Source organism: Lepeophtheirus salmonis, chromosome 12 (genome assembly GCF_016086655.4).
Source record: "Lepeophtheirus salmonis chromosome 12, UVic_Lsal_1.4, whole genome shotgun sequence".
Taxonomy (NCBI): domain Eukaryota; kingdom Metazoa; phylum Arthropoda; class Copepoda; order Siphonostomatoida; family Caligidae; genus Lepeophtheirus; species Lepeophtheirus salmonis.
The window spans coordinates 5,923,819-5,937,446 of NC_052142.2; the positions used below are offsets into that span (position 1 = coordinate 5,923,819).

The window sequence follows — 13,628 nt, forward strand, 5'->3', positions numbered from 1 at the left end:
GTTTTTTTTAAGGTTGTTCATATTATTCAAAGTCGAGAGCCTTCTTTAAGAGAAACCAATCCCGATGAAATAGAAATTGATTTTGAAACATTAAAGCCATCTACTCTTCGCGAGTTGGAAAAGTATGTTGCAAGTTGTTTGAGAAAATCTTTCTCAAAACTCAAGAAACAAAATATATCGGACGACACCTCACTTTCAAGCACAGCCAGTAACAATAATAACACTTTTTTATCAATATTATCGCCTACCCCAAATAATTCTTTAAAGAAGAAAGTTGATTCGTCCATTGACAAGAAAGTAGAGCTGGAAAAAAGATTAGCTGATGTAACTCAAAGTCTAAGTGGAGGCAATGGAATAGATTCTCTTACTAGCAAAAAAAATTCTAAAAAGAAAGATAATTCAACATCTACGAAACATGTTGAAAATAGCTCTTCTTCTTCTGCCAGTGATTCAACAGATTCTTCAAGCTCAAGCTCAGAATCGGAATCGGAATCTGAGAATGAAAATAGTAAAAATTCTACTAAAAAAACAGAGTCTGCAAGTATTTGCACTGATATTGACTCTATACCTATAGTGTCTGGTTCTCAACATACACCACATATAGCCCTTTCAACAACCCATAATGTTATTTCAACAACTGGGACTGTAGTTACTCATCCGCCATCGTCGCATCAAAATATACAAGTGAGGAAGGACTTAATGCCTCTCGATAAACCAAATGAATCCCCTAAAAGTGCCCCCCTATCCACTCCATACTGTGGTAATAATCCAACACCTCCTGTCGACCACATAATTAATCCTGTTCTTGATGGCTCGCCAATGGATCCCTTATCAGGAACTGAATCTATTGATTCCAAGGACATAGATTCAATACCAAAGACAAAAGCTATGTTGAAAGGTTGGACGTCTCTTGGTAGCAACATTCTTCACAATAGCACTAGTATTGGTTCAAATACGGGAAATACCAATGCTATTGGGCCAGGGTCCGTGAGTGGCTGCAGTAATAACAGTGGAATTAATAGTAGTAGCAATCCTGTTAAGAGCAATATGCTACAACAGAAAGCTTCTGATACGTTTGCTGCTTTTAGAAAAGCAGCCCAGGATAAACAGGAACGCGAACGGCAATTGAAAGAACAAAGATTAAAGAAAGAATTGGCAGAAAGGGGAAATAATGGAAACAACAGTGGTTGTAGCAAGACATTGTCTAATACTACAACATTAAATAATAACAATAGTAGCCTCTCTTCAAATGCTATACATTTGTCTTCTAAATCAGAAAGTAGTGAGCCATCGATTACCAGCGGCAATACATCCACTGGAGGTATAAACGAGTCCAGTGATGTTGTATCCTCTCACTGTGCTTCTGCCATTCCAACCCATCACTCTGTAAATAGTTCGCACATGCCTTCGTCTGGCTCCTCATCGATGGATTCAACTCGGTTAGATCGAGAAAGGTTGCGCTTACGTGAACAAGAGAGACGACGACGTGAAGCAAAGGCCCATCAAATCGATATGAACTTGCAAAGTGATTTAATGCAGGCCTTCGAAGAAAATATTATCTGAAGTATATATACATATATACGGTCGAACTGTTAAGTTAGATATCTAAAAGGGTACTAATTACTTGATATGTATCATATTGTTACATATGACTATCACATTGGCAACAATAATTAACATTCGCCTCATTCTCATTTTTTATTAAATAGCACCATTGTCACTTTTTATAGTTGTATAGTTCGTATTTGCGTAAGCTGATAATTTTTAGTGACTATAAATATAATTTATAGGTTTAAATAATTAATTAATGAGGTAAGTATAAAACCCGCAGAAAATAGAAGTGATATTTATGCATCAAATTGAAATTACTTTTTAACTAATACTTGCATCTAATCTTATGCGTATACTTGTTTATAACGTAAACCTGTTCTAAATTAGAGTAGCTCAATAAAGGTGTCTGATTTCTAGGGAGGGACATATAATAAAGCGCGAAAGGGTACAGCGAGACTTATGGTACCCCTGAAATAATACCTTTGTTAATGTCAGCTACATGTATGACTTTGGAGGGAGAAACTGTATTACTACTAAAGAGACCTTAATATTATTGAATTAGTACAGGTAAAATACTGGATAATTTTGCAACATTTTTATTATTATTTATTCATGCATTTATGAAAAAAATTAAATGAGTAGTAGACTGGAATTCATAATTCAGAGAGAGATGTTAACACAGTAAAGAAAGATCCGTGGCACTAACCTTGTTTCCTTTTCTGTTCTTAAAACTGTTATTCTTCTCAACGTTTTTGCTATCCCTGCAGTGATTTTTCTAGTTAAAGGCTATTTATACGTTTGAAATACTTAAATGATAAGAAGATCTTTTTATTTCAACTTTTGATTTTAAACAAAAAGGGTTTCTGTCAATCGAATAGTACGATAATTAATCGTGCAGCTATAAATCCAATATTTTTTCCCCATATCATTTTTACTATCGTACATAATCCTAGAGATTTAAAAAAAATGATATGAAGAAAAAATTGACGTTGTCGTATTTGACAAAAATATTCCAATTTTAGTATCAATAAATAGGTCTGAATGAATGATTTATGTATTAAAAACTTATATTTTTGATTGTATTGGTAAACTAACTTTCGGCTTGATAAAGTTTCCCTTGCTTTTACTCAGCGTAAGTGCTGTATTTTATCTCCGTAGTGATTCATTAATAAATTCACTTTCCGCTAAGTGCGACTTAATGAAAATTAAAGAGGGCCAAGATTTTTATAGTTTCTTCTTGAATAATGCGTTTTATTTTCCAAAGATATATTCTTGAAGAGTGCGTGAAAGACGAAAAGTAACACGGACGATTTGTCGCAGAGCTTTAAATGTTTGACACCGGTGTATTTCTTCTCTATCACTGATAGTTACGGTGTAGGATTTATGTTAATTTCCTTCATCTCATGACTACTCGCAGTTTCTTTTTCAGCATACTAAATAAAGTGGTACATAGATAGTGATTTAAATCCTTTATGCAATGGATATGCTATAAAAAGAGACAGAAAATCAATATGGTAACCCTGATAATTTAATTTGAAATAGGTTTTGTACATGGACGTCTCAAGCACCGGGACAACAGACTAGAAAACGCGCGCTCCAAGGGATGGCTAGCAAGAAGTACATAAATATGTTATTCTTTTATTTAAAATATGTTCATCCGGTTCTTGAATACATATTCTGAGATAATATTGAGATATATAATGAATAAATATTTATTCATAATGTGACAACATATAAGAATTCAGGACTATATAACCTGTAATATATCAGCAATATAATTTATATTAAATTACTTCAAATAAAGATTCACACCAAAATATTGATATTCTTAATTTAAACATTATAAGTTTGAAGCTTACCAACCTTTCTAGATTTCAGCTGATTTTTTAGACAATCTTTTTCTGCCTTCCAATCAGATGCTGTCGAGTTGAGGAAACAAATTTTTACGTAGGCTGGTATACATATTTCTGGTCTAATAATGAAAATACGCATATTTATCATCAAAAATGGTTTTATTGTTTTTCAAAGTATTCTCCAGCATGATTAATACACTTTTGCATGTGTGCTCAAACCTATTGTCAAAGCTCTTTTTCCACTCCGGTTGAGACACCTCCAAAATATGGTTATTAAATGCTTCAACAGTATTTGGCGAAGAAAATAGTTGACCACGCATTTTTTTTCTTGATGTGCGGGAATAAAAAGAAGTCATTGAGTGCAAAATCAGGGCTGTACGACGGATAAACCATCAATTCGACGTTTGGGCCGGTCAAAAAGGCCCTGGCTTGAGCCGATGTGTGAGAGCTCGCCTTGTCATGGTGAACAATGGTTCGTCGTGTCTTGTTCGGATTTCTCCGAAGACTTCAGGCAAACATTTTGGGCGACCTTCACGGAATTTGTCTTTGAGCTAGCGTCGGCCACGATTGAATTCATTAAACCAGTTTTTCACAGTGCTATAGGATGGTGCTTTATCGCCATCCCAAGATTTAAGTTCAGCAATGCACTCTTGTCCTGATAATCCGCGTCGAAAGTTGTGAAAAATGATCGCACGAAAATGTTTACGTCTTAATTCTATTTTATGGCAAATTAATTTTTTCAAGTCACTGTAAACAACACAAATGATGGTCGTACGTCAAAACATTCTGGTACGATTATGCTACAAAAATGTCAAACTTACCAAAGGAAATGTCAAATTGCACCTGGCAACACTTAGTGTAGCCTAGACAAGAAGTATAGATAGCAACCTACTTATCCATCACGTTGAAGAAGATTTGAGAAATCTTGAGAAGAATGTTTGCCCATTTGTGACCTTGATCACACACAGTATCGACTATTGCTTTGATTGTAGTTTCTCAGCTCTTTCTGGTGGATTTGTTTCGTATGAGCCAAGTTACGGTGTAATGATGATTTAACTCCTAGACTGTTCAGGGGAATGCTGAAGTATTCTTGCCTTTGGAAGCAGTTATAAATATTTTTAAAAGATTATATGAACTTTTATATTGATATTGTGTGTGTGAGTAATTAAAGTATGAAGTTCACCACAACAAAGAAAATTAGTGAAAAACTTCTTATAGTCTCAGACAAACTAGTTGCGAACCATACAAAGCTACTACTCCCGTTGTTGTGATCATTTAAGCGCTTTTTTTTGCCATTGAATGAGTTGTGTATCATAATTCTTGATAATTTTGGCTAAAATAGAATCATATTTTATGGTTAGATGTAAAAAAAATTAAATACTTACTGTGAAATAGTACAAAATTCAAAGTTCCATTTCGATATTAGTAAATACTTTTTACTGATAACTTGATCGTCATTTGATGTGGATAACTCAAAACATTTTTATATGTATTTCTATAAATGACATCAGTACAAACATCCTCCATTAATTTAATGATGGTTCCTCGGAAAGGGATAGGTTTACCCGTGTATTTCTCCATAAATTTTTTTAAACGAAGATGATTAGCAATGGATAATGTTATATTACATGCAATAAGCAACTTTGTGAGATCAGAGTTAAAGTCTGACTTGATTCTACGTTAACTTGATTTTATAGATGAATATCCATACCCTTGTTATGAGATGAGGATAATGAGTGGCGTGTAATTTTAGACAGGGGACTAAAGGCACATTTATATCGACAAATCCGACAAACCATCTGTTTCTCATCCGGTAAGTATTTTCCAAATTCCTAGGCCTCCATTTTCAGAAATCCAGACAGAAGGCGACGTTATTTTTTGCATTTTATTCAGTTCCCTATCGACTATCTCCATCTAATATTATTATATTAATATTGAATAATAAAGGCGGGAATGATAACGTTCATGATTGATAGAAGAAGATGTATATTATTAAATCAATGATGCCATAAGTATTTCTTCTCTTCTCCTCGCACGCTTTTCTATTCTTACCAAAATTATCACCCTTACCTATATCCTAGGACGGGCACTCCAAATTCTAGGAGGGACTAGTGCTGTGAATAGGATTTTTACTTGTCTGTTAAAACTTGACTAGTTTTAGACTAGGGGACTATATATATATATATATAGTTACCTTGTCAAAGAAGTTCAACACTCATAATCTGTTTCTTTTATGACCAAGGATTGATTCACTAAAATATAGAAAAGCTGACAGAGTTTTGGATCATCGTCTTTCAAGAAAATATTAATGTAGTCCATTAATGAAATTTGACAGGTAATTAAGTTAATTGGAATTCTTTCCATAAATGTTATTTTGAGTACCATTGAAGAAAGTGACCAATATTTCTTCAAGCGAAATTCTAGATAATTTTTATTTAGGAATGAATACTTTCTAGCTCCTAAATAAATGCAACAACAAGACGAACATCTATCAATACTTTTCTCTGAATACAATTTATAGATATCTAAATACCATGTTTAACGGTGTCTTCTGATCCCGAGAGTAATTTAAGGAAATATCAATTTCTTAATAATTTATTGTAAATTTCTAAGGATTTTCTAATTAGATAATCTTGACTGATACTTCCTATCAATTTTATTATTATTTTTTTCTTCATAGAATGCGAATATTTATTACATATATGATGATACCTTAAATTTTATTTTCTATTTTCAAATCTATCTCAATTTATTTATTCAGCTTATATTTTTTTAAATTAAGTTACAATTGCAATTATTTATTTTAGAATCCATGGGTTTTTATTAATTTCAAATTAGTTACTTGGATTAGATCAAAATTGTGTCGAATAAACATTATTTCTGACTAAAGTGACTCATTCTTTGAAATATCTTTTATTTTTTAAATTATATTATTGTTATTCAAACCATTTATATACTCTTTGGCTTAATTGAAGTGCTTTGCGTAGTATCATACTGCTTTAATCTAAGATCCCTAACACTTGAGAGTAGGTCAGTTAGAAGATAAAATTAGCATAAAGCAGTAAAGTTACGTTTTATATCACCTGAATTTAAAATATATATGTGTTTACTTCAAAGATGAGTGTTTTTTATTTTGCATACATTTGTACCTCTATTATCAGCGTTCTAGGTTTTTAAATCAATTTTTTAAAACATTACTTAATAATTAAATACGTATATTCGTTAGATACAATGATACGTAATGAATTATTGTACTTCTTATAAACCAAATCTTAAGTCAATACTATATCTAAAACTTCATTACGATACAACTTTACTCGTTCCTAAAAATGATTACAATACTAAACAAGTAGATTGTATTTACAGGTTACTTATTTATATTTGATTAATGATTATGATAAATTTTGAGTTAATTAGAATTGATGTTAGAAGGATTTTTTTATAAAAAAGGTTAGGATGGATTTGTATTCTTCAACTAATTATCTTCCATTTATTTAAATAAATTAGTCCTACAGGGGCCCTGTTATTCCTACATAAACAAACAATAAGAACATATGGTGTCCCTCATTTAATTATTTTTTAGCATATGTGGTGCGTCAACATACAAGCAATATGGAACACAACCCAAGATAAGAAAAAAATCCTAATTTCTTTTTTACTTTAATTTACGATATTTTTTGAAAATGTAATTTTACTATCCTTGCAATTCTATGCTAAGATTTAATATTAAAGATACATTTGAGCAACTAATTTTTAATGAAACACCAAATGTGGAAATCTATATTGAATAAACTCATTCTCTTTATATCATTTGAGGTTCGTAGTCGATATTAAAGAGTGAGAAGCTTATTTCACTATTGTATGCTTCAACTCACAACTGCATGGAACTTAAAAATAGAAGAGTCTTGACTCTTTTCTTCCCTCTTTTCCATATGCCTTTCAATTTTTTCAATGAATCCTCTAAATCCCTTCACTTCAACTTCTGTTCTGGCCTCTGACGAATATAATTGTATTTTATTCAGAGGAATATCAAATATTAGTTAGGATCAAAGTCAAAAATTGTTCTATGGAGGATGAGAAGGACATTGAATCCTTAATTCTAAACATATAATAAGTGTTTATTGAAACAGCTGACATGATGTTTCTGCATTTATAACTTCATGAATGTCTTCAATGTTGGACGTACATTACATTAGATTTTTATTTTTAACGGAAGGTTTTTTTGACACTTCTGTATGATATATATTACACATAACTAGTGATGAATATTCTATGTACCGCCAGTATGTTTAAAAAAAAGAAACCGAAAATGAACGTGGTAATCGTCACAATTTGAAGAATGTTTGAGAGTGGAGCAGCTTAGCTTTGATGACGTTTTATTAGATTAGCTGTGAACAGCTATGAGAGAGATGGAAAGAAAGAAAGAAAACGCAAATCATACTCCGTATGACGCAACCTCTGAAGCTCACCTTTTCAGTTAGTTATTCAATGGATATTGTTTATTACTGTTGTGATACTTAGGACTTTTAATAATGCCATTAATTACATGTGTGTGACTTGTAAAAAGTAAAGGAATCAGTTCCTGAACAGTATCAAGTTTTCGGGAGTCCTTATTTCTTCCTCAAATCACAAGGCGGATAATTATCTACTTTATTGTCGTCATATGGGATTCGAGATGTCAAATTTTACTCCAAAAAAGCAACTGTCTTTCCTCAGTTATAGTGGTGGAGGATATCACCCTCCTTAGAAAAGACTTTAATGAGAGGAAGATGAAAAACACCAATTTAACCCTTCATTAATTTAAAAATGCCTTTCTGACCATAAATTTCATCAAGAAAGGATATACTTATCTATGTTGGTGTATACATTTCAGGATAATTAGTGAACGAGTTTTCCTAATTGAAATATTACAATGTCAAGATATACGATTATATCTACGATATCTTTATAAATAATCAAACGCGTTGCTGTTTTCGAGGAAGAGTTATGAGCATAAGCGTAGGAAGATATATCATATTCTATTGATATGTAGCCTTATAAAGTTATAGGGATTTCTCGGTGGTCCGGTGGGATGGGTTCCCTTGCCACAAATGAAATAAGCCTGTCAATGACTTCTCCTAAGTTATTTTCCTTATCCCATTTATTCCAAACCTTACTTTCATCCTTTGGCCATGATTCCAAAACCTTTTAAAATCCAACTTCATATGGCAACTCCTTTTGTCGTTTCCTTTACTGTTGATCCTGTCATTGACTCAACATAAGCCTCATATCAATATATTTTATGAGTCTAGATTGATAATCTTCTAATAATATAAATTTGACATTTCAACTTTTTCAAATAGTATAGAATGAAAGCTAAAAGAAAAACGAAAAATTCATTGCTGAAGGTTATCAGACTATGTTATTTGTGAGCTTCTTAATTTGAAGTATTGTATTCAGATGATTTTTACATTTCAGATATAGTGTTTCGGAAATCTTCATCTAAAATAATGGACACTGTGATTGGCCAATTTAATTACTTACTCGAACTCATATAGTTATTAAGAAACTTAGAATGACTTTGCTTCATTAATATTTTAAGAAAGTTAGACCCAAATTTAGAATTCAACTACTGTGAAATATGGATACCTATTATAACGATCGGAACAACGGGATAGAGTTCAATTAAATGAAGCGTATTGTCATTTTAAAAACGTTAATATTATATTAATTCAACTATAATTCTACTATTTACATAGTCTGTTCTAATTAGTGTCTAATTATTTGATTTTAAACCACAAAACCTAACCAAATAAGGAAATTTGTGTTTAATGTAGTGATGGTTATTTTTTATACTTATATAATACAATTTTTTAAAACTGAAATACATTCGTAAAATTACTTTTTGGTTGTGTTTGATAGTTATTGTATAATAAAGTTTTTTTGTCAATAATTTAATGTTTCATATTATTTTATAAACCACTACATAAATTACTACTTTCAAAGTTCTCCATTTTTGTTAGGAAATCGATGGAAAAAAGCTTCTTATTCTCTTTCACATCTTTTCAAGAAATTTTTCCAATTTTACAAGATAGATTCATGTAGATAGCATCTATTTATTTTATACAAAATATTGTTATAAAATTTTGTATAAAATTAATTTAGAAGGTTTATACGGATAATTATAGTCAGTTAAACTTATACTGTTAATAACAAATTTTCTTTAATTTTTTAAATCAAAAATATTCCAATGTAAGACTTTTAGCTCACTGCCTGTTTAAAAATTCAAATACAAATATTTATTTATGCCATCATTCAATGTATTTATGAAGGACTATTAAGAGTTAACATATTTTTCATTCGTTATTATTAATAGAAAACGGCGAGCTTCTGAGATTTCGTTGACTTATAAAATTTCCACTCATACATATATCTAGTAATTCATGTATAATGGCAATGCTCTGAACAAAGGTATGGAGAGAGTTAATCTTATGCACAAGAAACTGCTGTTTACAGTTTATCTATCGAACCCTAAGTCATTGACACATTTTTGTTATATAATTTGCATAGATACAAATAATAATTCAGTTCTGCTTAATTGCCAAATTGTTATTGCCAAGAATCAGATTCAATATTATGAAGTGAACCATAAATAATTTCCATTGTCATTGTTGAGACAAACAAAATTATAAAAACGTTATTGAAATGTTTATTCATAAATGAAGATAATTGAAATTGTTTACTGTACTAGTTAAAATCTTATGTTAATTTGATTGTCTGTAATCTTCCCTTACGCATGATAAAAAAAAAATATTATCATTTAATACTACTAATACATAAGGCTGATAATTTTGGTAAGTATACAAAAACGTGCGAGGAGAAGGAATCAAATACTTATGGTATCATTGACTAAAATAATAAACGTCTTCCTTTATCAAGAACGTTATCAATTCCTGCCTTTATGATTCAATATTAATGTAATATTAGATACTGATAGTCGATAGAGAACTGAATAAAATACCTAAAATAACGTCTCCTTCTGTTTGGATTTCTGGAAATGGAGGCCCAGGAATTTGGAAACCCATTCCGGACGAGGAACATATAGCTTGTCGGATTTGTAGATATAAATGTGCCTTAGTCCCCGTCTAGAATTAAACACCACTCATTATCCTCATCTCATATCAACAGCGTGGATATTCATCTAAAAAATCAAGTTAATGATGAATACATCCAGTCAGACTTTAACTCTGATCTCACAAAGATGATTATTGCATGTGATATACCCTTATCCATTGCTAATTATCCTACGTTCAAAAAATTTATGGAGAAATACACGGGAAATGGTGTTCAGAAAACTCATAAAAGGCAAAAACAACTGCTTAAATGGTCACAACAACGGGGGGCGGGGGGTTGCATTGGGGTAGCATTATAATTAGCAATTGTAGCATGATAGCAGTACGTTGTTATACAAGTATAAATATCGTAAAAAAATCTATTTTGATGCTCTTAATAAGGAGTAATATCGCCGAACATTACTACATAATTAGCTTTTGCTCTAAATTTGTAGCCTGGATTTAATTATAACATTTTTTTGTTAGTATATTTATTGTCTAATTTTTATGATTTTGACATTTACTTTATTATTAATAATTATTTAGATCTTATTGGTAGAGATACATCTATCCTGTGCAAAATTGTATATAGCAACTTCCGTATGAGTAAAACGGGTTGATGATCTTTTTGATTAAACTCCACGTTTGGCTTGTGTTTTGCAACTTAAAGTTATGACATATTTAGCGGAATTCATGTCCGAACAAGAAAATATTATTTGGATCAATCTATTATTTCAATATTCTGTATTTATAATTTATTGTTATTATTAGTCATATGATTCTAATTGTTTAATTTTGTATATTTAACATAAATGTAAGATGGTTTATTTTTTAGTATATAGATTATATTCAATTTAAGCCTACTTTTTTAAAGTTGGAACTTCAAATATATTTCGAAAAACTCTACTTTGTCGTTTCATTAGTTATTATTCTGAGAATATGGTTCATAATGAATTACAATTTCATGGAGTCTGACGTTTTCAAATCTACTGTAACGGATAAAAAACGTCTAAGTCAATTATACGTTCTATATTTAAATATTACTATATATTTATTAAACATTTTGCTAATAAATACTTTGTTTATACCCTCAAAAATTATAATAAAACAGTAAGCTGATAATTATATCAGTATTTTAAACAATTACACCATAAGTCTTTCTCCCCTCCCCCCCCCCTCCCCTTCTCCTTGCACGCGTTTTTTTGGACAGTATTATCAACTTTTCTAATACATATATTTTCAAAATTATTCAATATTTAACTCATAGCTTTTAAAGGATAAATCAATTTATAAATATTATTTGATTGCTGATAATGTATGTAAAAATATATGGAGTTACGACGAGGATTCTAGATTTTTGGCGTGGCATCTTTGTAATTATAGTCCAGAAGATGAAATTCAAATTACATGAAAGGAATTTGAATCTGTATACAAGTCATATAATTAATTCCTATTATGAACATTCCAATTTTACAGAAGATATAACCAAAATGCTTGTCTCCTGCAATTCCATTCCATATCGTTTATCATCCAAATTTTATTAAGTTTATGGAAATTTACACTGGAAAAGTAATTCCCTCTCGCTTCTCCATCACCAAGTCAATGGAGTCTCATAGTAAAGTAGTGATGACCAAGATTTTAAAAAAACTTGAGGGGAAATATATATTTCTTGGATTGGACGAAACTACTGACACTCGACAGCCGTCCATGATTGCAGTGTTGGTTGGTCATAAGTATTTCTTCTCTTCTCCTCGCACGCTTTTCTATTCTTACCAAAATTATCACCCTTACCTATAAGTAGGGCTGTGGGAATAGTGTTTTGTGCAAGCGCGCTCGGAAATACAACTTCAACTATCTGGTTCCTCTGTTTTTTTCCGGACATAAACAAACATTTATTCATAAATCATACTTGATGGCCGATGGGTAATTTCGAATGTACTTATAACATTAATTTGATTTTTTTAACATTACAACGTATCTGAAAATTTAATACATATAGAAGCTTTCCTTCACCAAAATATATTTACTTGGTTATATTTAATCAAAATAATATTATCTAGAAGATGTCTTAATGTTAGTAATAATTTATTGTATGATACAAATAGTATTAAATATTAATTGTCATAATATAAAACTTTGGTATGCAAGTATAGAAAAGCACAATTAAGAATATTTGATGATCCAAATAAAATATGAGAAGTATATATATTAATGGAGAATAGTAGAAACGGCAAAGAATAATCAAAATAGTCTAAATGATTTAGTATCAAAGGGTGTGAACGCAAATACAAAGTCATGTGGATTCAATATATATCGAAGAAGTCAAAGTTGTAGGAGATTGGGGAACAAGAGCCAAGAAAGATTGTGTAGACAGTGAGGTTTCTAATTTCCTCGTAAGAATGAGAAAGTTTGCCTTCCAAAAAGCGTCGAATACACAAGATGTGGTAAGAGAGGCCACTATGCAAGAGTATGGAGGTATCTAAAAGAAATCTTTATTTTGTTCATCAACTCTATTCAAAAATTTGAACTGAATAAATTACCTATAGATGCATTGAATGTCCATGGAAATTAATTCAAAAATATAATAGCTACATATGACAGTGGTGCAATTGTATCTGTCACTGGATCAAGAGTTCTATTAAATATCGATTCCAACCCAATAAAAAGAGTATTGTTTAGAATATATCTGTAACTTAAATTATTTATTTATTTACACGTGAAGGAAGAGGGATTGTTGTATATTATTAATATATAACTTCCCTATAAGTAACTTTACAAATGTATATTATACTGTGTAAATTTATGCACGACAAAATATATTGTTAGTTAGAAAACATCAAATCCATCATTACAGGAAGTGTTTTCGTAACTTCTTAGTGACCACTGACCATAAAGGATGAATAGATAACTTTGGCACGAAATCTGAAGAATAGAAATGAGGCAATAAAGTAACAAATTATTAAAAAAATATCATTAATAGTTTCGTGCTCACAATTAAATAATAACAAAACATTTGGTGATAAATAATTCCTTCCATTTCTTATTACATAGTTTGGACCTCCTTTTTGTATTGTTGATATTCATCATACTAAAGGCTCACATTTGACAATTAGAGTATTTTTGTGTACAAGAT

The 13,628-nt window shown here is 30.8% G+C and overlaps 1 protein-coding gene and 1 long non-coding RNA gene across 3 annotated transcripts in view; one reads left to right on the forward strand and one right to left on the reverse strand.

The window, feature by feature from the left end:
* Nucleotides 1-1,859, forward strand: part of LOC121126877 (bromodomain-containing protein 3) — a 4,691-nt gene extending 2,832 nt beyond the window's left edge. For both annotated transcript variants that reach the window (XM_040722231.2, XM_040722232.2), the window contains exon 8: nucleotides 13-1,859. In XM_040722231.2, the coding sequence (XP_040578165.1) occupies nucleotides 13-1,563 (1,551 nt within the window). In that variant the 3' untranslated portion in view covers nucleotides 1,564-1,859. The remainder of the gene's footprint in view (nucleotides 1-12) is intronic.
* The window catches only part of LOC121126881 (uncharacterized), a 20,335-nt gene extending 11,004 nt beyond the window's left edge, over nucleotides 1-9,331 (reverse strand). Inside the window, exons 1-2 of the long non-coding RNA XR_005867279.2 lie at nucleotides 4,790-9,331; nucleotides 3,415-4,737 (exon numbers count right to left, since the gene is read on the reverse strand). This is a non-coding gene — a long non-coding RNA (uncharacterized lncRNA). The remainder of the gene's footprint in view (nucleotides 1-3,414; nucleotides 4,738-4,789) is intronic.
* Nucleotides 9,332-13,628: the final 4,297 nt, after the last annotated feature.